This window comes from Macrobrachium rosenbergii, chromosome 44 (genome assembly GCF_040412425.1).
Source record: "Macrobrachium rosenbergii isolate ZJJX-2024 chromosome 44, ASM4041242v1, whole genome shotgun sequence".
NCBI classification, from domain to species: domain Eukaryota; kingdom Metazoa; phylum Arthropoda; class Malacostraca; order Decapoda; family Palaemonidae; genus Macrobrachium; species Macrobrachium rosenbergii.
Window position 1 is genome coordinate 3,707,531 of NC_089784.1, and position 25,473 is coordinate 3,733,003.

The 25,473-nt window shown below is 37.5% G+C and overlaps 3 protein-coding genes and 1 long non-coding RNA gene across 4 annotated transcripts in view; 3 read left to right on the forward strand and 1 right to left on the reverse strand.

The window, feature by feature from the left end:
• The window catches only part of LOC136829271 (cubilin-like), a 174,353-nt gene that overhangs the window by 142,512 nt on the left and 6,368 nt on the right, over positions 1 to 25,473 (reverse strand).
• LOC136829108 (uncharacterized) lies at positions 475 to 3,127 on the forward strand. Its single transcript, XR_010850294.1, has 2 exons — positions 475 to 2,509; positions 2,910 to 3,127. It is a non-coding gene; the product is annotated as an uncharacterized lncRNA (long non-coding RNA).
• On the forward strand, positions 10,491 to 15,893 carry LOC136829268 (dentin matrix acidic phosphoprotein 1-like). The gene is made up of 3 exons (XM_067087607.1): positions 10,491 to 10,616; positions 13,041 to 13,154; positions 14,850 to 15,893. The coding sequence occupies exons 1-3, from the start codon at positions 10,612 to 10,614 to the stop codon at positions 15,622 to 15,624; spliced, it is 894 nt and encodes a 297-aa protein (XP_066943708.1). The 5' UTR covers positions 10,491 to 10,611; the 3' UTR covers positions 15,625 to 15,893.
• On the forward strand, positions 20,421 to 24,914 carry LOC136829269 (calsequestrin-2-like). The gene is made up of 3 exons (XM_067087608.1): positions 20,421 to 20,562; positions 22,094 to 22,234; positions 24,523 to 24,914. The coding sequence occupies exons 1-3, from the start codon at positions 20,552 to 20,554 to the stop codon at positions 24,704 to 24,706; spliced, it is 336 nt and encodes a 111-aa protein (XP_066943709.1). The 5' UTR covers positions 20,421 to 20,551; the 3' UTR covers positions 24,707 to 24,914.

Below are 25,473 nucleotides of genomic sequence, written 5' to 3' on the forward strand. Positions count from 1 at the left end.
ATATATAGTTTAATACTTTTTTTGCTCAATACTAAAATTTCCATTTTGAAGACAAGTAATTTTTTCCAATTTTGCAAAACTTCTCATTTGATAGTTATAACGAACTAGTAAACTATTATCACCCACTGACTAAAAATCACATACAGTATTCAATCGTGAAAAAATACTTCAGAGATTACAAGCAATATATATATATATATATATATATATATATATATATATATATATATATATATATATATATATATATATATATATATATATATATATATATATATATATATATATATATATATATATATATATATATATATATATATATATGTATATATATATATATATATATATATATATATGTATATATATATTGTATATATATATATATATATATATATATATATATATATATATATATATATATATATATATATATATATATATATATATATATAAAGTATACATAAGTGTATGTATGTACTGAGTTTCACGTACTACGAGTTAAAAATTATCTGCCCCTTGATTTGTTTCACACTATTTAGGCTGACCGTTAAAACCTGTCAACAGTAGGAAAGAAAAGGCTGGAGTAACCTTTAACCTTTACTTATGACCGATGGAGAGAGAGAGAGAGAGAGAGAGAGAGAGAGAGAGAGAGCCATTGACACCTCTTGCTCTTCGAGGGACAGCTGCCATCACACCTGCGCTGTTATCTAACGAAAAGTTAATAGGCATATCGTTCTGTAATCGCTTTGGCTAGACTATCTACGATCTTTAAAATCCTACGCGATACGCAAATTACTTTTGGATTAATTGAATTTTGTTTATGCACACCCTAGCTGATGGTCATATTCTTCTCAAAACTCCTCTTTATGAAACAAGACTCCATCATATTTTTAGGATAAGCCTACTCTGTTACAACTGTTCTGTTGATGGCTGAAGTGTTTTTGGTATCATGAACTTAAATCATACAGTCATTCTATTCATATCTTATGCATTCTGTATCCTGTTCAATTCTCTTTCTCTTTTGATTCTCCAGTTTGACCAATAATCATTTGTCACATGAATTGTCTGGGATCTGATGTATGCACCCGTTGGTATTGTTAGAAGGGTTGGTTGCAAATGCTTTTTCGTTGCATTATACTGTTCCGAGAGGCCACATTACTCTAAAGCTTTCAAGGCAATGTGGAATATATCTAAAGTTATTACTTCATGGGAGTACAGGGTCGGCGGTACTAGCAAATATCATCAACATCTCATTAGTTTTCTGTAAGAGAAAACTATTGAGATGGCTTTGTCTGTCCGTCCGCACTTTTTCTGCCCGTCCTCAGATCTTAAAAACTACTAAGGCTAGAGGGCTGCAAATTGTTATGTTGATCATCCACCCTCCAATCATCAAACATACCAAATTGCAGCCCTCTAGCCTCAGTAGTTTTTATTTTGATTAAGGTTAAAGTTATCCATGATCGTGCGTCTGGCACCGCTATAGATTCCAACAACACATGCCACCACCGGGTCGTGGCTGAAAGCTTCATGGGCCGCTGCTGAGAGTTTCAAGGGACTTGGCTGAGTTTCATACAGCATTATACGCTGTACAGAAAATTCAATTGCGCCGAAGAAACTTCGTCGAATTTTTTACTTAGTTTTTATCTTTTATTTACTTACCATCTTAATTAAAGCTCTAAGCCATTACAGTCTAATAAAAGAATATCGTCTCCTAAGACTGCAAGGTCATAGTTCCTTTCCGTAATATTAGGGAAAAGTAAAAATTCTCCTTGGGTAGCCTGTTCATTTGTTCGTTTTATCTGTAAGAACTGGTTTCTTCCAGTACTTAGAGCGACGTATAATGTATTCTTAGTATATTCTTGCCTTTATTCCTATTTATATGCATTTCATCATCTATAAATGCAAGCAACATTCAAGTAACGCCTACAAACATATATGTGAATACTGATTTCTTTATATTTTTGCAGAGGCTGGAATAAAAATGGAGATTATGCAGGAATATTGGTAGGTTTACTAAACACAAAATCTAAACCCACGACCACCAGTCCATTTAATCTGCGATAGAAAATTTACAAATCAACAATATGTTCTTTTGTAAATAACGATGAACATCAAAGTTCAAAAGTTTTGAATCACTATGAATCTGTATATCACATAAGTTATTTAGTCAGTCTACGTTATCTTTTACATTAGAGTCTGAAAATGTACCAACCGATGCGTTAAAGTTTATGGAGCAGGATCAACAGAGTTGCATCCTTAAAGAGCAAAGGTATGCGATGCCAGGACTGGAAGAAACCTACCTGGGACAGTGGCCATATTGGGCCCTAAGGCTGTCCGGCCTCGCAGTTCAGCCATGAGCATAACGAATTCGCCCTGACTCCTGTTTTGGCTATTGTCGAGAGCGGTTTCCCATTTCCCGCTCGTACATTTCACAGGACCGCCACCTCAGCTCCAGCCACGTATCTCAGTTCAGGATAACCTTACTGGATCACTCCTTTGGACTCCTACGGTAAGCCTAAAACGAACTTGAGTATTTTGGCGGCCTGTTTTACCTCCTACTGAAGTATTTCTTGTTGTTTTTAATGAAACCCCTTCAAGTAAATCCTGTTATTCACCACGTGCACTGCTCTCTCTCCATTCACCTCTGTAACCGCCCCTTTTTCCCTAGTCTACCCTCTTCCAAGCCACTGTCACCCGTCGTTAACAATCTTACTTAATTTCCAGATTAGGAAAAGTGATAGCAGAGTGTCTTTTGACAGGCTGTGCCGTCCTGAGCCCTTCCGATTGGTTAGGGAAATCTTTAAGCATTCAGGCGTGATATTGTAGTGAGTTAGGATATCTCGATGGCATATAGTTTGGGCCTTAATTCATGCTAGGCCTATAGTTAATTTGACACCTTTCTCTTTCAGAGGGATGTCTTTATCGTGTGTGACATAGGACACATCTCAGCTCACTTTCATTCGTTGATGGAGCCCTCCGTGTGCAATGAAACAAAGGAATCTCACCTTTTAGAGCACCGTTAAATAATTACATATCGCTCTTATTTGGTTAGGAGATGTGTGCCCCTAGTTACGATTAATTTGTGAGCTATTGTTATTATTTGTTAAGTAAATGTTGTTAATTGTTATTTGAGTATAATTACTCCTTGCAGTAGCTTGGCGAAGGGAAATGATTAAGCTTAGTATGCCCAATCTTTCCATTCTTCTCAGTTTTTTTGTATTACTGTCAACCATTTTATAGTAGTCCGTTGTACGGCCACAGCTGACAAGTAACAATATATATATATATATATATATATATATATATATATATATATATATATATATATATATATATATATATATATATATATATACTATATAAATTTCTAATATAAAGACAAAATCCACGTAGGAAAGGGAAACAAAGGAGTGCTGTGAGGCCTTTCGACTGTCGTCCTTTACTGCATTATATACATATATACGAGTATATGTATATAATGCAAAACATCATGATACATACACACACATATGTGTATATATATATATATATATATATATATATATATATATATATATATATATATATATATATGTGTGTGTGTGTGTGTGTGTGTGTGTGTGTGTGTGTATGCATATGCTGTTTTGCAAGCTCAACCTGCCAGTAATGTCAATTACCATCCATTGCTAAATTTGCGTTCACGATAAAACACATTCCCGGTAGAAAAGCCCTGTAGCAGATGAATTACCAAGAACGGAAACTGGCGAGATTCAACTTGAAATAAGCAACGAATAACTCGTCGACGCCCCACAACAAGATCCCGAAATACATGACCACCGCACTGCCATGACAAACCTGAAATGGGAAGACATCCCCTTTTTGTTTCGCACTCCTCTGAAACACCATCATGCACCAGCCACACTCACCAGTGCCAAGAACCCCGTAGATTGGTTCTTAAACTTTTTTGCCTTGCGCCCCCCTCTGCATTATATATACATCCCACGGCCCCCGCCCCCCGGAAATTTTTGCCAACTATAAACTAGAAACAATATGTTGCCTATTTGCTTATATGAAGATATGGATGAATGATAGATTTTTGTTTCATTGCTGTTAAATTTTTTTATAAGTATGCACTGTACTATATTTCAGTTCATAAATAAGACTTGAAATGAAAATTGATTATATTTTCAATTTTTCGCATGTTTTGAGATAATAATTAGAAAACATATGGAAGCAGTGATAATGTTTTTGGCAAATTTGCAATTGATATCACAAATTTAAAAAAAAATAATACGCACCATCTGGCAACCCTGCTTGCGCCCCCTAGTTTAAGAATCACTGCCGTAGAAGAAAAGTATCTTAAATCGTCCACGAACTCTTCATTCATCAGACAGAACAACAACCAAATTGATTTAAAAAAAAAAAAAAATTCCATATGGCATTGTGCAAAGAGATGTAAAAACAATTGGCAAAACATTGCATCAGGTACCAAAGAGGCATAGTGACCTGTTGCACAGAGACCTGGTATCTGGGAATCCCCTCCCCTCAGACAACGATTCGGCCTTCTCCCCGAGGACGTATTCATCCAGGTCGTTTGCATTCTAGGGGAATTCTTCCCAGCTGACAATCGCGTTTACCCGGATGAAGAATTGGAAAGAATCCAGAAAGTGGTTCGCACATTTCAAAGCTCCAAGATGCAACGTTCCTGACCCCGTTATACCCAATCAGCCAGCGTAAAAAGAAAAAAGGTTTCATAATATTCATACACGGCAACAAGGTCTGGGTATCTGAAGAATAAGGGACACCCCATATACCCCATCGCCATCACCCTCTCCAGGTTCGGGGGACATGTCTGACCACAGGCTACAACAAGGAGTGAAATGTGCATTCAACAAGCAGTGAAAAACACACAAGCAGTTAATTAATTTACAAAATAACGAGTGTGTTTGACCAACAACCAAACAGTGAAATTGCATACTTTACGGACCATTCAACTGATGAACGTATACATTAATATACATTAATATATTTCTGTCAGTAAAAATAGATGTCTCTATATAAACTATTTTGCTCTTGTAAATTTCAATGTGTGTCTGAAAACGTTTCCTATTTTGTGTCCTCTATATATATATATATATATATATATATATATATATATATATATATATATATATATATATATATATATATATATATATATATATATCCTTGTTTATCTCATTGTTTTTGTATTCTGCACATCAACGTTTACCCGCATAGAACTTATAATTATTCATTACCACTTTCTGAAACTGTGTATATTAATTTTTATATGAACGCCATTATTTTGCTATGCATATATACACCCGGGTTTGCCACAATCTCTCACCGTTTAGTATCTTACCAGCACTGACAAGAAAAAGTCTGGTAAGGGCATGAAACAGTCGCAATTTTGATGTCACAACAAAAACAATTTCTTTTTAAAAAATTTATGTATCTGTGACTCAACACCGCCTCAGCACCTTAAACTGTAACCAACCGAGTCGAGGTGATGATCAGTCATGTACTTTATTATTAGTTTCCCACATACCTAACGCAATACACCAAACATGCATATAGTTGCAAAACTGCCAATGTGGCACATCCATCACATGCACTCCATTTTCTTTGCCTCTTTTGGTGGGGGGGGAGGGAACCCTCTGTGGCCTGGGCTCAGGTGCCACATCTTGGCACTCTGTATGAAAAGCAGGTCAAATCTCGACCTCAACCCAGTGTACTCTGGGTACCACTTTATGAATTAACACATCAGTCATGCAATAAAAGCTAGATTTATAATCATTCAGATTATTTGGATATGTCTCAATAACCTCATTTCCGATAATGAATCAAAATAAATATGTAATAACAACCCAGTCTGCGTCACACCAGCAAAACATCTGGCCTCTTTCTGAAAATTCAAGTAAATCTGAACCAATCATGAGGATTCTTCAGTCATAAATTCCCAGAATTTGAGTAAAACTCCAGAGTTAATTAGTTCCCCACACCTGCCTCACAATAAAAACGAATTTATAATGACCCATTTAAGCGCATTTCATTTTCAGGATTCAGTCCAGGTTTCACGTAAAAACATTCGCCTGATGTCACATCTAAGGAATATCCATTAAGCAACATCCTTCTATACCTATTCATCTCAAAACATTTCTGAATCATGCTGACCACCCTTCCGTCAAATATTCCCTCAGCGACCAAGAGTTCATCATCTGATCGTCTGATGAATCATTAGGTACACGGAGAAGCTTTTTCTCGTGGATAAGTGATTAATATACGATTTCATCGTCGGCAGAGTTCAAACTGCATTAACATAAAACAAAATAAATTCGAAATTAGTGTCTGCACTAATGATTGTCTAATTATCACAATATACAAAAAATGAAATGGGGATTTCAGATTCCAACGAAATTAATCGGGAAACTATAAAAAACGAAAATATACTTTGTAAAATGGAAGAAAAGATTAAATTTTACATAAAGTTTATGAAATTCAACGCACCACAAATTTTTAAAGTAAGTTGTAAAAAGAGAGGAATAGAATAACAGATAGTAGAATTAATTTTAGTGCAAAACTAAATCTCTTCCAGTCAGACAACCTGAATTCGACGCTCAAGAAAGAAAAATGGGTATTTTTAAGAATTCTAAGCAATACCCTGAGCCACAGTCTAACGAAATACTCGGCACGACACACTGCAGACATTATTATGAGATTATGAGATGTAGATGTACCCATGACTCACGTGGTAATGAGCTGTGATAATGAGAGAAAAAAAAAAAAAGACCTGTGAATCCGCTAACTCCTACGGTATGAATGCTGAATAACCGAATATGGCCTCCGCCACTATAATGCTTATTCTGACGATACTGCCGAGTTATTAATCCCAGCCATTATTATTAGTATATTAATTATTCTTCGAAGGTACTTCTTATTATCCGTGGATCTTTTTATTCTATACTCCAGCGATTTCCAACCAGGATTCCGCTCACCATTATCAGGGGTCCTGCAAGAACTCATTATGTAATACAAATGACGTTGATCTAAATGTAAGATTTTACCTGCTTATATTAAGAAATTTCTTAGCTCTATGTATATATATGTGTGTGTGTGTATGTTTTAAAGGTTCCCGGGATATGAAAAGTTGTTCCAGGGATTCTTCCAAGATAAAAGGTTGGGAATCACTGATATTAGTATATTCCAATGAGCCTACTTAGATATCATACCGCATTCTAACCACCTCCCGCCATTATTTTTACTGCAAGATCAGCTACAGATATTGTACTGCCTTCCAATAAACCTTGTAGCCTTTATGCAGAATTCTAATAGTTTTTAGCAGATATTGTGCTGCCTCCTAAAGACCTTTGCAGCTATGTCACTGAGCTCTAATGATACCTTGCATCTGCTGCAACATAATGCAATATTCTAACGCTCTGTGCAAAAGCAATTGGTTTTCGAGTGAACGCAAAACTCAGGGGCAATATAACTGAGAGTTAACATGTTCCACATGACCTTTCCTTTGCGATCCAGCAAATGGAGAAGCAAAAAACACACTTCTGTCACTTGTGCCTAGAGCTGGTGACTTTCTTGTCCAAAGCGATTTGGCAGAATATCTAATTCCAGTAGTCACAACAAGTTAAAGTACAAGTAAAACTTTTAAAATCAATCATCATAAATAAACAGTAACAATGCAAAAATATACTGTTCGCCTCACGAATGCGTAATTCTCCGAATACTTTTGTTTTAACGTCTTATCTAACAAAGTCAACACTAACGGAGCGAAGTCGGTGACTGGTTGGCTTGGTTTAGATTGAACAGGTCTTATGCCAGCAAGTTCCCTTTGCCCTAGAGCGGCCAGTAAGAGTGGGAAGTTAGTACATTTAATAAGAGGTCTGGTGTGAATCTCTGGTTTGTGGCCACTGACAGAGACGAACAGGCCATCAACAGCCAATTATACTCTTGGACTTAGCTCGTTTTGAACACTTCCTTTGCCTTTGCCTCTAAAACATTAAAATTAGAAGTACAATTCACTATTAATGTAGCCCACCTAGAAGTCCAAAAAAATAGGAAAAGGAAAGGAAAAATAAAATTTTAAAAATCCGCCTAACAATTTTCTCCTCCTTCGAATATCTTCCAGGGTGACGCATTGTTTACAAAATTACTTAAAGACCAAATATAGAGTAATCGAAACCATAATAAGCCCATCTTCGAAGCTGAAAATGCGTCATAACTATTTCATTATCGCAAAACTCATCTGCCAAAGCTAATAATTAAATACATTTGTAGATAATCACAAGATAAAGCTGAAGGTTACAAGCATTTAAGCTTAATAATGAAATGAATTAAATAAACACAAACTAAAACACAGTTATGAATAATAATCAAATAATAGACAAAACATGACCTCTATAACAATCAGAAGCAAAGAATTTTTGTGAGGAAAGCTTTAATAATTTAAAAACAATAGTATTTTTCCCTTTAGTTTTATGGAGAGGTAAATGTATGTTTGGACAAATGTTTACATGTGTCTGGATACATATATATATATATATATATATATATATATATATATATATATATATATATATATATATATATATATATATATATATATATATAATATATATATATATATATATATATATATATATATATATATATATATATGTGTGTGTGTGTGTGTGTGTGTGTGTGCGTGTTTGTGTACGTATGGAGTTAATATAACGGACTACATATGCCTACACTTGACGGAAACAAAATAAGACGGTAGTGAAACAGCGGTCTTAACCCAGATGCAATCGAGTGTCACGCTTCAGAAAAGCTGTAAGATTACAAAAGTCAAAAGCAAAAAAAAAGCAGAGGCGAGCTGCAAAGCTCATCAGTACAAAGAGATGTCACCAACTGTCTCTCACGAGTGTCGGACCTCAGGAGAAGCAGTAGATGAGGTCGAGATGGAATACTTCCATCCTTGGGAGAAGGAGAGACAGGAGAACCAGCCCATGAACATGAGAACAATCTTCCAAACAGGGAGGGATAAGAAGTATGAAACTATTGATGACACAAATATGCACTCGCAATCATAGAAAAAATAGAGAATTTATAGACTATCTCTCTGAAGCCTCTGATCCTTCCGAGCCAAGTCTGAATTATGTAAAACATTAGAATTGATTATAGAAAACAGATGAACCCCATTTTTATAAGACAGTGTTCAAAACTCTGATGGCAGAGTGTACTGAAAGACCTGTAGTCTTTCCTAAGGGACAAAGAAGAGGATTTGTGATGCACCGGCATGGTAAACCGTAACTGAAGTAAAATTATATGAATGGAAATAATGGGAAGCGGAAGAGAAAGCGTCAGTCAAAAAAAAAAAAAAGTTAATAAGTAAATGTATGGCGAGAATATGAACGAGAACTTTAGGAAAAAACGTTTTTTGGGGGGGGGGATCCCAAGAACTGTGAGCAGGTTCCCCTGAAGAATCCGAATATCGCCTTTTACTTCAAGCTCCCTGTTGACGGAAGATGGTTAAGTGGGACTAATAATTGTGTGGCTGTTTAGGATGATACCTGTCACACACATGACCAGGCCATTCATCAGAAGGGTTTCAATCCTAGGGTCAAGGGAAGGCTCCATCTGAGGCCTTTAATATCAAGAGTCTTAAAATTCTTACCGATAGGACTAACGCCATTTCATAAATTACCCTAGCTAACAGTTCGATTCGAAATTTCCATAGAAAAATAAACCAGATTCAGATTTTGTTAACTGGGATCAAGTATACGGTAGACGAGACTCGACCGCTTTGTGGATCATCTTTGCATAGTCCCATAGTAGCACCCTCCATTAATTCTGCTAAAATCACCATTGGCGTAAAAGAGATTATTAAACAACTGGCAATAAATTCTTGATTAGTAACTACCCGCATTCTTTCTCTCGTAGCCTAAGGAAAATACCCACAAACGCCTAAGCAAGGAAGAAATAGACCGATTCCTCGAGAAAACGGACGCTAAAGCCAGCGTAATCAAAATTGCTAATATCTTGAACGAAAGATACCCCAAAGTGGTCTGTCAAATAAAGATTATCATAATCATTCGTGATGTTGTTGATCTCTTGCTTTATCAGTTATGCCAGTTTTCGATTTAACTGTGAAAGCAGATGTACATTGGTCTATTTTTTTTTTTTTTTTTTTTTTTTTACTGAAAATTTTTCATTCAGTTTAACGCGCTTCCACAAGTGTTTGAATATTCACATGTCACATTTACGATGTTGTCAGGTACAGATTTTCCTAATAATATTAATTCACAGTGACACATTTTTCAGCCCATGTAAAATTTTAGCTTTAAAAAACTGGGATAAGTATCTCGCATTCTTCCGGTTTGCACCGACAAGAAACTACCCCCGGTCAAGAAATAAATTCGTTCCTTTGCTTTCGAGGCATCGTTTGCACCTGAGAGCATTCGTCACTCAAAATGGTTGGCCCGTTGCACATGTGGTATATATACACAAATAGGGCCATTAGACGCTACGCCTCACAGAATTCGTTCAAGTCGGACAGGACCATCAGCTTTTCCAACAAGTCAGTTTCTGAAGCTTAGCCGTCTATAAACCGCAGAAATGAGGTAAGATCCAGTCTTCTCTCTCTCTCTCTCTCTCTCTCTCTCTCTCTCTCTCTCTCTCTCTCTCTCTCTCTCTCTCTCTCTGTGCAAATTCAGGAATGAAAATACCTTAGCTTTCTTTCCAACGCGGGAAGTTGGTACACTTCACTAACTCAATATTGTGAAGCCTGAGTGATAGATTTTCTACCAGTTCTTTATTGAAATCCCTGTGCAGAAATCTTAAACACCAGCATAAATTATCACTTTCATTCTTTAATCTGATTCCGTTCTAAACTATGAAATCCTTTGCTTTCTGCACTTTATTATTATTATTATATTTTATTTCCTCAGTCGTCCTATTCGACTGGGTGGTATTTATGGTGTAGGGTTCCGGGTTGCATCCTGCCTCATTAGGAATCCATCACTTTTCTCACTATGCGTGCTTCTTCTAATAGCACACTCTTCTGCAGGAGTCCTGGAGCTACTTCGGCATCTGGTTTTTCCAGGTTCCTTTCAGGGTTCTTGGGATCGTGCCTAGTGTTCCTGTGATTATGGGTACAATTTCCACTGGCATATCCCATATCTTTCTTATTTCTATTTTCATATCTTGATGCTTACGAATTTTTTCTCTTTCTTTCTCATCTACTCTGGTGTCCCATGGTACTGTGACATCAGTGAGTGATACTTTCTTCTTGATTTTGTCAATCAGAGCCAAGCCTGGTCTATTAGCACGTATCACCCTATCTGTTCTGATACCATAGTCCCAGAGGATCTTTGCCTGACCGTTTTCTATCACTCTATCAGGTTGGTGTTCGTACCTCTTATTATTACTGCAAGCTAGCTGGTGTTTCTTGCACAGGCTCCAGTGGAGGACTTTTGCTACTGAATCATGCCTCTTTTTGTACTGGTTCTGTGCAAGCGCTGGACATTCGCTTGGTGCGTGGTTTATGGTCTCGTCTTTCATATTGCGCTTCCTGCATATGGGTGAGATGTTATTTCCATCTATTGTTCTTTGGACATATCTGATTCTTAGGGACTGATCTTGTGTCTTACAGTCTGGATTAGGGTATCTGTTTCCTTGATGCTCTTACCATACAGCTTGATGTCGTCCATGAACATCAGATGGTTAATTCTGCTGCCTCCTTTCTTGAGTTGGTACCCAGCATCCATCTCCTGCAGTACTTTCGTCATGGGAATCATGGCTACTACGAAGAGTAGTGGGGACAGTGAGTCGCCTTGAAAGACTCCCCCTCTGATGTTAACCTCTGCTAGTCTTATCCCTGAGCTTGTAAGTGCTGTATTCCAGTTGCGCATCGTATTTTTTAGGAAGATGGTGGTTTTTTCCTCTGCTCCATATATTTTCAGGCATTCTATTAGCCACGTATGCGGTATAATGTCGAAGGCTTTCTTGTAGTTAATGAATGCCATGCTTAGGTTGGTTCTCCTTCTCTTACTATTCTTCATGACCATTTTGTCCATCAGGAGCTGGTCTTTTGTGCCCCTACACGTCCTTCTGCAGCCTTTCTGTTATTATTATTATTATTATTATTATTATTATTATTATTATTATTATTATTATTATTATTATTATTATTATTATTATTCACAACAAGAGAATAAAACCTTCAAATTGCTGATGAAAACAATTCCCATAAAGAAATAAAAAAAAATGGAATTGTTTTCTTTCTCCTCAGCAGAATACTCCTTCACTACCTTGGCATCTACTCTTTCATCACTTCTCATACTTCCTCTTTCCTTCCTCTTCTATAAAAATAAGAGGTCGTCCGTTCTACCGGGCATCTGTCCATCTCAAATTTACCTCCAGATCATAGTTTTTTCCCTCATTTTCCCTTCTCTGTCACTTCCTGTTTTTGAAGGGATGTCGATCCTTAAACATATGTTATTTAAATGCCATTTTTGTGTGTCAGATACTACGCGTGATATCTTATAGTTATAAAGGATAAATATTCATTGGATGATGAATATTTATCCTGTGTGGTCCTTTGTGAAATACTGCAGAGTTACCGACTTGAAATGCCAGTTCATATGCATTGTCTAAATTTCAGAAAGACAGAAGCAGTTACAAAACTTATGCTAAAACAGTTTTTCGTCAGTAACATTGACTTGCCAGAGATAAAGACGTAAATAAAAAAAAAAAAAAATTTTCTTTCCTGATTTAAGCGACGAGTTCTTTATGTTCCGGTATTCGCTTACCCCATTATTCTTTTTCAGATTGTTTTATCACTGACAAAAAAAAAATTATCTCCCTGTGGTGTCTTTCAGACACTCGTAATTCTAAAACATACTTTCTTTAATTCCATATAGGTTTCCACTTCTTTCCCCTTAAGGGAAAGACATTCAAAAACTATATCTTTTCACGCACTTCAGTCACCTAATTTCTCAAAATCAAGAAAAAACGCATCATCGTAAAAACTAACTTCATTGCAGGGTCACTTTCGTACTCTTGGGCCTCCTGGCTGTTATTGCCAGTGCTTCCGCCATCCCAGCAGCCTTAGACATGGCCAAGAGACTCAACGATGTCGTGGTTATTCCTCAAGTCCGGTGAGTTACCTTGCTGATTACGTAACAACATTAACAAAGTTAGTACTGAATCAAACTAGACTGCTTTCCTAAGGTAAAAGGGCTGCACGATGTACGACAACGTCGGTTACTTCATAAGAACAGGAATATACAGAACATGTGGGCCTATAGGAACTTGAATTAAATCCCTAAATCAAATAATACATGTTTGTAAAAGAAGCAGTGCCTCATGACAGTCACATACACACCTATTTGACACAGAAAACTAGAAGAAAGTTAAAACTAAAATAAAGAACGTGGCTAAACATTTGTGGATAGGCCCAGTTGTGCGATGGCCTGGGTCCGACAATGATGCAGATCTGACAATCCATATCTTGAACCTGTGTACAACAACCAATCATAGCATATTGATCCACCCAACCCCTGTGGAAGATTAACTGTTTCTCTTCAAGTACATCACGTTAACTCTCTTTTATTCATTAAGAATCGTGTGAATCTTTCATCACAAAGCCCCCTCTTTTCTCATTTTAAATTATCATTATCGCCTCTAACGCAGGATGGCGCCAAGGGCCTTTGTGAAATTCTAGCACTCGTGTCTTTCATGTGCTTTACCTTCCACAAATCTCCAATCATTTGCAGCTGATCTTCTCAAAGTTCTCATCCGAGTAGGTTTGGGCCTGCTAACTCCTCTTGCGACCAAAGGAGCCCAGCTGGCACTATCACACGCACAAAGGATATGCCCAGCCCATCTCCATCTCCCATTCAATCCTTATCTCGTCTACATTTAGAATTTCAGCAATTTCCCTGTAACTTATAACTTTATCCCACCATCTGATTCCTGATAATCTTCTTAAAGCCTTATATTCACTACAAAGCCCCTCATTTCTCATTTTAAACCATCATTTTGCCTCTGGCACTGGGTGACAGTAAGGGCCCTCGTGAAATTCTAGCACTCGTGTCTAGAAAAGGTCCAAGAAAATAGGGTGAAAAAAATGCAAAATCACCTAACAAGATCCTATCAGTATCAACTTTACATCTGCTGTTTTTATGTATAATTTCAATTAGTTTTGCATGTTCAACAGGAATGCCATAGTAGCGCAAAACCTTCAATAATGTTGGCCTTTGAACGTTGCCAAATGCCTTCTCGCAATTGACGAAAGACATCAAAGGGGATTTTCAGTGTGCCTTAACACAAATATTTGACTTGTATAATAACTTCCTCTTCTAAAACCAGCTTGTCCATCAGTAGGCTTTTAATCAATTTATTTCTCCAGTCTCCTGAGAATAGGCATACTGAATATATCCCTTACAAATGACGTAAATATGCTTCTATAGCAACCATATCCAGTCAGTTCTTCTTTCCTAGGTACCTTTACCCTCATTTAAAGAGTAATCAGTGATTTTTATAAATCGTACATTCCGAGTGGCATTTGGATTTAAATAATTAACACATTTTCCCAGGCTTCACTTCAGTCCATCAATCCTCAGTTCTACACTTCACCCTAGTCCTATTCATGTAATTGGCGAAATCACGCTGAAAAAAAAAAAGCCTTCCTAAAAGATAGTTCATAGCCATGAGCAAAAGCACTTATTATCTCTACTGCACTTACATTCCAGGAACGAAGTGACACTATCAGTCAGATTTTATTGTTGATAATACCAAATGTTAAAATATCACGAACAAATTACTTATCTTGACTTCTGTTTGACTCCTAGTTCCGATGAAAGCACGGATGACAGCAGTGAAGAAACTACCGAAGAGAGCATTGAGTCCTCCGAAGAGAGAATTGCTGACAACAGGTCAGGAGGGAGCAGTGAAGAAACCACCGAAGACAGTGTCGAGTCCGTCGAAGACAGGATGGGTGAAAACAGATCTGGGGACAGCAGTGAGGAAACCACCGAAGACAGCGTCGAGTCCGTCGAAGACAGGATGGGTGAAAACAGATCTGGGGACAGCAGTGAGGAAACCACCGAAGACAGTGTCGAGTCCTCCGAAGACAGTGTCGAGTCCGTCGAAGACAGGATAGGTGAAAACAGATCTGGGGACAGCAGTGAAGAAACCACCGAGGACAGTGTCGAGTCCTCCGAAGACAGCGTCGAGTCCGTCGAAGACAGGATGGGTGAAAACAGATCTGGGGACAGCAGTGAAGAAACCACCGAGGACAGTGTCGAGTCCTCCGAAAACAGCGTCGAGTCCGCCGAAGACAGGTTGGGTGAAAACAGATCTGGGGACAGCAGTGAAGAAACCACCGAGGACAGTGTCGAGTCCTCCGAAAACAGTGTCGAGTCCGCCGAAGACAGGTTGGGTGAAAACAGATCTGGGGACAGCAGTGAAGAAACCACCGAGGACAGTGTCGAGTCCTCCGAAGACAGCGTCGAGTCCGCCGAAGACAGGTTGGGTGAAAACAGATCTGGGGACAGCAGTGAGGAAGAGAGCACGGAAGAGAGCTATGACTCCTTCGAAGATGAAAGCACTGATGATTCAGATTAGAGAGTCTATATTAGGAGTCAGTACATGACAAGGTCCATAACGACCATTCCAGCAAAAGCGATTATGATGAGGAAGTTGACATGAAAATAAAATAAAGTAGCCGGAAAATCAGAATTAGTAACTATAGTATATTAACCTGTCAGCTTTTTGAAGATAATGCTTATTTGCTTTTTTGGGTTTACGAAAGAGTGTTCAGTTCTGGTAAATTCAACAAATGAAACTAATTTACTTCTGTTCAATTCTTTTGATTAGTAAACTATTTAAATTAACGATGTTTCTTTCTCAACGCTTATCTGATAACGATGTTTACATATGTAAATATACATGCATACATACATACACACATACATTCATATATATATATATATATATATATATATATATATATATATATATATATATATATATATATTTATATTTATATATATATATGTATATATATATATATATATTATCAATCTATGTGGTCCCAGAGGAAAAATACGATAGTCACCGTCCCATTCACTCTCCAACTGTTGATTTGTGGATGAACCTTCTTTACAGATAACCTCTTCCAAAGAATTAGCCATATCAATCATCAACACAGAAGGCTCATCAGCAGCGTGCTAAGCTCCCTACACACATTGCGCCACTCACCTCCAACGCCCTTTCTTTCCAATACATCTTTCGCTACATCTATCCAGCAATTTCTAGGCATTCTCCTCTCTTTCCTCTTCTATTACAGCCTTCCCTCCCATCTTAAAAACTGTTTATCGCTCTCCACAAGCTACCTTCTATGCCATACTGTCTCACCAACCTCTCTCTTTCTGCTCATAAGAATTTTTTCTATGTCCACAGCTTCCTGGTTTTAATTTCAAACCTCTCACACAACTGTTTCGTGATAAACATCCGATCCACGCATTCACTTCCTCACCTAAACCCACACAAGTCTTCGCCCGTCAGTCATTTTGTCAACTGTTTTACTTTCTCAATCAAAATCTTTTCATATACTTTCCTTGATGTACAAAGGTACACAATGCCCCTGTATTTCATACAGTGCCATCCACCACCTTCAACTTCATACAGTGGGACAATTATACATTTCAACCATTCCTGCAGAACTTTTCTCTTATCTGGACATACCATATAAAAACCTTCAGCCACTTAGTCACACTCGCCACTGTACAGAAATATTCCTCTTGCAATCCCGCAAACTCAATCTTATAAAAACTCTTTCAAAGCTGTGAAAGTCAGCTCTGCTTCCCCGCTGTAATTCCACATTCGAAAACTCCCTACAAATATTCATTCCTACAAAACGGGACTGCGATCACTTCAGAAAACATCCTTCGGTTTACATCTTTTACTCTGAGATCCACTTGTTTTTTAGTCTTTTTCTTTTCCCTGTTAAGCAACTTCTTAATCCCTAAGTTCTTGATTACAGTCTCCTCTCTATGTTTTTACTTTCTTTTTTTTTATGTTATCCCCATTCACGCGCACCTCCCCATTCTCCTATCTTCTGTTATGCAATTGGATCTCAATTGCCACCCACTTTTTTACTCCATCTTCCTAACACTACAACACATCCTTGTCTACCTTTACCTGGGGTGTCCTGGTGCTCTGTGGGGCTTGAAACTTCTCATGAGATCCCTTACCCAGGAACCCTATGCCCCCCACCCCTGTGGTGAGAGCCTCCTCTAGGATGCTTCCCAGCCTGGCAGGAGCCAACCTTCCTGCTGGGAAGGCATCCCCTGAAGTGGGCCCTCCTGGGGGAGCTGCACTTGCTCCCTTTGGGAAGGCAACCCTTAAGGGATTTCTTCCCTAAGGAGATTTGGTCTCCACCCCTGGGGTGAGGCCCTTCTCTTGGGATGCCTCCTGCCCTGGGAGGAGCCCTCTCTCACTCCTTGAGCAGCAGCCCTAGAAGAGGGCTTCCTTGCTCAAGGTGCCTTGTCCTTTTCTAGGAAGGTATCGAAAGAGATTAGGTGGGGATCCCCCCTGAGTGAGTTTTCCCAAGGAAGGCTTTGTCTCTGTTGCTGTAGTGAGGCCCCCATAGGAAGGCAGCACCAGGGGAGGGCCTCCCTGCTGCAGGTACCCTGGCTCCTACTGGGAAAGCATTCCTAGAGGGAGGATGGGCCAGCCCTATGAGAGCTGGTAGTCAGCTCAGTAGTCTGGTTAAACTATTTTAATATAATAATAATAATAATAATAATAATAATAATAATAATAATAATAATAATAATAATAATAATAATAATAATAATAATAATAATAGAGAAGGATTGGATTCGGAGTACATTCATATGAAACGTCCCGGAGCAATCAATAAGTTCTACAAAATTTGAAATGGAAAATGAAAAGCGTCTCCCTGTTTGAAATAATGAAAAGCGAGTTTTCCTGTCGCTTTTATTTCATGAAGGAAAGCACAAGCGTTACTACTCGAAACACTCTCGAACAAGCTTTACAGTGAAACGCCCAAACAGTCCCACGAGGACCTAAAGAACACCTTTTAAGCCTACGCAGATCTTGAATTTTGCAGGTAGCTTTCCATACCTATCCTTGAGGAAATGTGAAGGACTCTAACGTAAATCTTAATCAGACTGTTAGGAGCTACTTCGCTGTGACACATACGACTGGTAACTTTAGAAGACTCTCTCGTAATCATGGCTTTCAAACATGGTTCATGCGTTTTTTTATCACTATTGAATATCGTCATTTAATATGTCAATAACTTTTCATACTTATCTATCTAAAAAAAAAAAGAATATACAACTGTGTTTGTATCTAATCTAAGAATGGCATTTGAGGAATGGTGCAAAGACCTCAAGTGGGTTTATTCAAATACTTGACTTGTCGGGTTGAATGTTTTATAAAACTATAAAGATAAAGGAAGAGTGAGCAATTAAAACTAATGTAATATAATCTATACATATTAAAAAACACACATAGACACACCATTACATATACATATATATATGTATATATATATATATGTGTGCGTGTGTGTATGAGAGTGTGTGCGTGCGTGCGTGCGTGTATGTGTGTGTATGTGCTATCGGTTACCTGGAAAAAATTACAGGATTTCCTGATGCATCAGCAATGCATTATTACATTTATTTTACCATTTTATTATACGAGTCGCCTATTGTTTTATATATTTATATTTGTGTGAGTTTCTGTGCCAGCGAGCGTCTAAAGAGAGAGGGAGAGGGATTGACATCCTTTATAGTTTTAAAAAAGATTATCCGGAAGGCAAACCTTTTTACGGCGAATTCTGCCCAGAATCTACTGATCCATGATGGAATAAGAAAATAAAAGAAGCCTCAATCTCACAAACTAACAGAAATAGCAATGGAACTTCTATGATCAAATTATCTGGTATATGATATTTAAAAGGCTAATCTTCAGGAACTCAGGAGATCTTGTGAGGTTCAGACCTGTCGCCGGGACCCCTCGGGGCAGCCTCGCTTATAAAAACAAAAATTCTACGTGACGACGCACCGAGACTCTCTGGAAGCACACCTCCAGCGCTCCTGGTTCAAGCAACTTTTATGCATTTTTCAGAAGATGCTTTATGTCCTTGTCAGAGCTGTCATTACTAATGTATGTAAGGCATTGCAAGCTTTCTAACCATATGTATTTGAAACCTCTTCCTAATTTGTATATAGAATTGTTAACCGTTCTTCAGGTGTGAGAAAACACATCTGACTGTATACAAACGTCCCTCTGATTTCTTCTAATGTCAAATTCTACTTTTCTGCTCGCTAGAGTTCTTGACCTGTCAGAGATTTGGTGTCAATAAATTAGAGTACCTTGAACTTGTCTCTTACTCGCCGCCTCGTTATAATTTAAATCCCTGAATTACAAAGTCAGTTCTTAACTCTCTTACCTCTTGTAATTAAGCATATGCATATATGTATGTATATATATATATATATATATATATATATATATATATATATATATATATATATATATATATATATATATATATATATATATATATTTCAAAAACTTATTAGATCTGAATTTTCAAATAATAAAATTAATACATAAATTATTTTTATATTTTTATAATATATATGTATATTAATACACACACACACACACACACATATATATATATATATATATATATATATATATATATATGTGTGTGTGTTATACTATATACATACTATATACACAGTAAATATATTCTTAGTGTGTACGTATACACTAATACGTCTATTGACGTACATTTACCACAGACCCATTCGCTTCAGAAATACCAAATACCTCAAAATCCAACAGAAGAAAGAACTGCCCGTCCATTAACTGCTCCGAGAAAAATAAAAAAGCCTTGTTTAAGCACTGTCACGCCAAAACCCTGCTGTGAAACGCCATAGGCATGATGCATCAGAGTCACGAATGGAACACTCCGCAAAGGATGGCTCAGGACAGGAGATAAATATGACTCAAAGGGAATGACGGGGTAATTTCCGTGATGAGTGCTTGCTCAGTCGATAGGTGGATCCCTGAAGGTGGACCCTGAAGGGGACTGAAAGGTCACGGAAGATTCCCTGGAAGATAATGTTGGTCTGAACAGTAAGAGCGAGAGAGAAAGAATGAATCTCAACCAAGGGTGATTATAGGGTAAATTCGACAGGTAGACGGAACGACAGGAATGGAATGGAACTTGACCGTAGGATTCATCACCTACAGGAAAATTCTATAGATGATGATGATGATAACGATGGTCATGACGATAATGCTTGCATGGTCGTCATCGTCGATGCCCAGAATGGGTGTCAGATGGCAACGTTTGGCATCTTCTCAGCGAAGCGGATGCTTTACTGGATGATCGGTATATATACACCCATCCCCATTACACTCCTTCATTCTCTGCCTCGTGCCCAAAGGATATACCCCTGTGCCCTTCTGGTCTCCGTTTGGCAAGAAAGCAGCTACGAACATGAAGATCAGGTGAGAAGCAGAGACTTAGTTTTTTAAAAAAATTAAAGTCTGCAATTGCAGTGTTTTTCTTTGGAATAAACTGTGCTTTTCGACTACTTGAGAAATAGAGTATCAGCTGAGCCGGTATGCTGCTCAAGAAATTAATGATTATAAGTGTACTGCATAATATATAATCAACAACTTTCATCTTTTTAAACTTGAAGTACTAAGTCCTAAGGATGCCTTAAGTGCGATTTACATCTTTCTACAAGTTATTTATTGCAATTCACTAACTCTAAGAGTAGTTATTATCCCTCTTTCGCTAGTACCTTCAATGAGGCCAATTTGCAGCCCTCTAGCCTTAGTAGTTTTCAAAATCTGAGGGCGGACGAACAGACAAAGCCGGGGCAATAGTTTTCTTTTACAGAAAACTAAAAAGCATTTCAGCTTCACAAAAACTATATATATTTCAAACTTGTAGGTTTTACCTCAACAGTTGAAACTTAATTTGCGCACAATTCCGTATAAAACACGAGTTACATCCTACGAGAGAGAGAGAGAGAGAGAGAGAGAGAGAGAGAGAGAGAGAGAGAGAGAGAGAGAGAGAGAGAAATTCTTCTAACTTCATGAAATTGCTTCCTTTACAGATTTATTTGGTCTACCTAATTTCTTTTGGGGACGCCTAGTGTGCTTATTTTTTTTTTTTTTATCTCATCTGCGTGGGCCATCCTCACAAAAGTTGTAAAGGGTTTAAGAAACATTAAGTTAATACGGACACTCACTCAGTAGAAACCAAACATGTTGAAAAAAAGAACAATTGCAAATGGCATACCTCTCATCCTAAGTTGTTTTCAGATGCATTAAGTTCCTTTACGACCTTTCAGACATCCGGTTTCTAGCCATAAAAAAGCCATAAGAGAAGCGTCGAGCCGGGGTGGGGAATAGCTTGGTAGGGGGTGGGGCCCGGGGGTGTGTCACGTCACGCATTGATGGGTCGAATGCGCCTCATCTCTAATCGCAAGGTCATGGGCCGAATGCGCCCTTATCTCTAATCGCAAGGTCATGACCAAAAAAATTCATTTGCTCAGATATTTGCGGTTGAAATGAATGAATAGGTGATTGATTGGATGAACATGAAAACGGATGAGTGAATGAACATGAAAGCAGATACCCAAGACAAATCGCATTCCACTATATTATCACCCTGCGGAATCGACTCTCTCTCTCTCTCTCTCTCTCTCTCTCTCTCTCTCTCTCTCTCTCTCTCTGACTTCATTCTGCGTGCATGTGTATAAATGCATGAGTGAGGTTATGCCAACTACGAACTCACTGTGTAAATACTCGACTCTTTCTCTCTCAAACACACACACACACACACACGCACACAAACACCTGCAACTGTGTACAGGTGTACTACAAATGTACTACATCCTCACCCATGCTCATCCTCGTCCCGAAAGATTTCACACAAGCAAATGTCATTTTCTGTTCATACTTATTTCTTAGCCAAAACAAAAAAAAAGTCTGCGAGACTTAAAATATACATATTAACACCAATCAGGTTCGCCTTAGTGTTGTTGGGCTTTCTGGCCGTGATTGGCATCGCATCCGCTACGCCAGCTGTCAGTGACTACAACGAACTGGCTGACCAGGACGAAGCGGAACTACACAGAGGACCCAGATCGGTCGGCAGGATTAAAAGGTATGGAACCGGTATTTAACGGGCGGTGATTTTTAAGCGTTTCTATATATATATATATATATATATATATATATATATATATATATATATATATATATATATATATATATATATATATATATATATATATATATATATATATATGTATATATATAATTATATGTGTGTATGTATATTTGTATAATTACATACATACATACAAGCACACATACATACACATTTTATATACATACATACATATATACATATCAATCACATCAACTACTAGACCTCAAATTGCCCATTACAGCTGAATTCTCTATGCAATCGAAGTTAATTGCATCCAGAGGTAATTACTATATGACGGCGCACTTTCCTTTGACCAGAGTTACAAGCTATACACCTTTTTGGGTCGATTCATACGTAGCAGTGATATTGGGCGTAATCTATTCCCGAAATAAAGTGAATTCGATGTTAACGGGTCACCTGGAAGATTTTAACATCGCAAGTGTAAACTTGTGACAAACTATCTTTCATATATATATATATATATATATATATATATATATATATATATATATATATATATATATATATATATATATATATATATATATATATATCTGGATACATAATTGCAAACAGTGACGCACGCTTCATTTCCGCCAAGTATTCAAGGACACACTTCTCGAAATCGCTCAGGTGTCAGCTGACATAAAGCGTTCATTGCTATGCTAACTGACCAAAATACCTCACTTGGCAATACCTGAAATTAGCGGAACTTTATGAGGACCCAGTCTGAATGAAAACAGCTTCTTGCTTTCTGTAATCCAACTGACAAAGTTAGAAGCACTTCCGTTTTCTAGATAACAAGTTACTTCATTCGTTATCTGTCAATTATCACCGATTGCAGCTTGCACTAGATCGATAGTGCTTTAAAGCGGTTATTCAAATGTGGTTTATTTATTCATCAGTGTGGTAAGAGCTTTGATAATTATTTGTCTGCTCAACTTTTAAAGTATTTTTATGACCAGAGTAATTACCACCGGACAGGGATTTCTAGCCTCGTTTGATTACTAATTTTTTTTTTAGAGAGAGAGAGAGAGAGAGAGAGAGAGAGAGAGAGAGAGAGAGAGAGAGAGAGAGAGAGAGAGACTTGATTATAGAATTGTACCTGCTCATTACTTAACGAGTTCACGTTGGACATTGGATACACACACGTGTGTCTAACACCTACTTAAATTGATCTGATAGAAAAATGCTTTACACACACACACACACACACACACACACACACACACATTTATATATATATATATATATATATATATATATATATATATATATATATATATATGTGTGTGTGTGTGTGTGTGTGTGTGTGTGTGTGTATGACATGACAGAATAAAATTTTATCTAATGAATTAACTATACATCAAAAATACGAACACAAGTCAGTCCTTGGAGGCGTGATCATACATGAATGACGAGCATCGCTGGCATAAATTTTCGTGGCCACTACTATATGACTTGCTTCTGACCTTGGGAATCTGTTCGAAGCGGCAGTGATCGCAACGACTATCTAAATGCCAACAATGGTTGCGCGGTGTTTTTCTCACCTGAGCCTCCTATGATTTTCCACACTTGGTTTATGAATCCTTTGCCTGGTAAGGCATGTATCCTTTCTAGAAATCTGAATAGATTTTGTTTGTTTTTAATGATATATGTATGTATATATATATATATATATATATATATATATATATATATATATATATATATATATATATATATATATAATATATATATATATATATATATATATATATATATATACTATATATATATAATTATACATATATATAATATATATATATATACACATACATGTGTACATATATTTTTAATTATCTATTTATTTATTCACTTATCTATCCATTTATTTATTTATAGAACTTCCTAGTTAATTCCTTACTTTGTACGGCTACTTCCGGAATGGCCCTTCCATATGCCACGTGCACAAAACTGCGGTATCACGTTGGTCATACGCGGTTTGCATTGCTCAAACACATATACTCTACGTACTTACAAATATATGCCAATTCACTCCCACAAGCACTCAACTGCTTCCTATGCAAGTTTCCCTTCCGGTTGTATTTTTTTAACGCATATATATACATATATTATATGTATACATATATATAAATATATACGTGTGTGTGTGTGTGTACGAGAAATTTATTCAGGCATCTTCCAAAGGCCAGTCAGGACATTAATGACAACCCGTTTAACATGAATGAAATTTTCAGAGATGACGATGGCGACGACGACGATGATGATGATGATAGTGGGGACAAGGATGACGACGACGACGACGGTGATGACGATGACGGCAACAAGAAGGACAAACCCCCGAAGAAAAAGAGGAGCCCAAAAGCGCCCCAAAAGAGGAAGAACCCCCGAATGACGAGGACCAGACGGAACCCCGGCTGAGTAAATTCGCTCTCGAAGTCGTTCCTGCTGTTGGTACGAGATCAAACGAACACGAATTCCACTGTAGAGTGTCAGTTTCTGTAATGATGCCCATCTTCACCATGTTAGCATTATAGCGGCCGTGATAATCCTTCTGTAGCTTATGATGAAACGCAAAAACCTATGTAATGAGTTTCGTCTTCAGTATAATAAAAATGCGGTCTTTTTACCCTTATTATTCATGACTTCCCCACCTTAAATAAGGATAACCAGAAATGCCACTACCTTGTTAATCAAGTTTCCACAGAGTAGAATAAGAACACATAGAAGGAACAGAAGAAAGTTATCAATAAATAAATGAACAAGATATGAAAAATGAATTCCACGTATATCTAGCTCAACGTATAGGTCAGTGAACTCCGAGCATACGAAGAAACCCAGAGAAAATAAATATAGGTCAACATGTCAAAAATGTGTCAAAATGTAATGACATTTCTATATTCCGTTTCCGGGAATTCTAATATCGTCAGGCAACGGGTTAATAACCTTCTTACGTGCTGAGGGGCTGCACCTGACTGTAACCTGTAATCTTATAGGCGTCGTCATAACCTGCAGCCCTTCGGTTTCATTAAACCCCTTCCACTGAGACCACAGAGATAAGGCTCGTTTTATGCATACATTACGAGAAATGGACTTATTAAAGGCCGCTCATGAGCGGCAGAGGCAACAGCTGTTGCCACTTGAAATCTCCACGGACCCTCCTCGCCCTAGATAGGACTAAGGGTGAC

Coding starts and splice junctions, on each gene's coding strand:
- LOC136829268 (XM_067087607.1), top strand. Junction 13,155..14,849: donor GTGGTTATTCCTCAAGTCCG/GTGAGTTACCTT, acceptor TTTGACTCCTAG/TTCCGATGAAAGCACGGATG.
- LOC136829269 (XM_067087608.1), top strand. Junction 22,235..24,522: donor TCGGTCGGCAGGATTAAAAG/GTATGGAACCGG, acceptor TGAAATTTTCAG/AGATGACGATGGCGACGACG.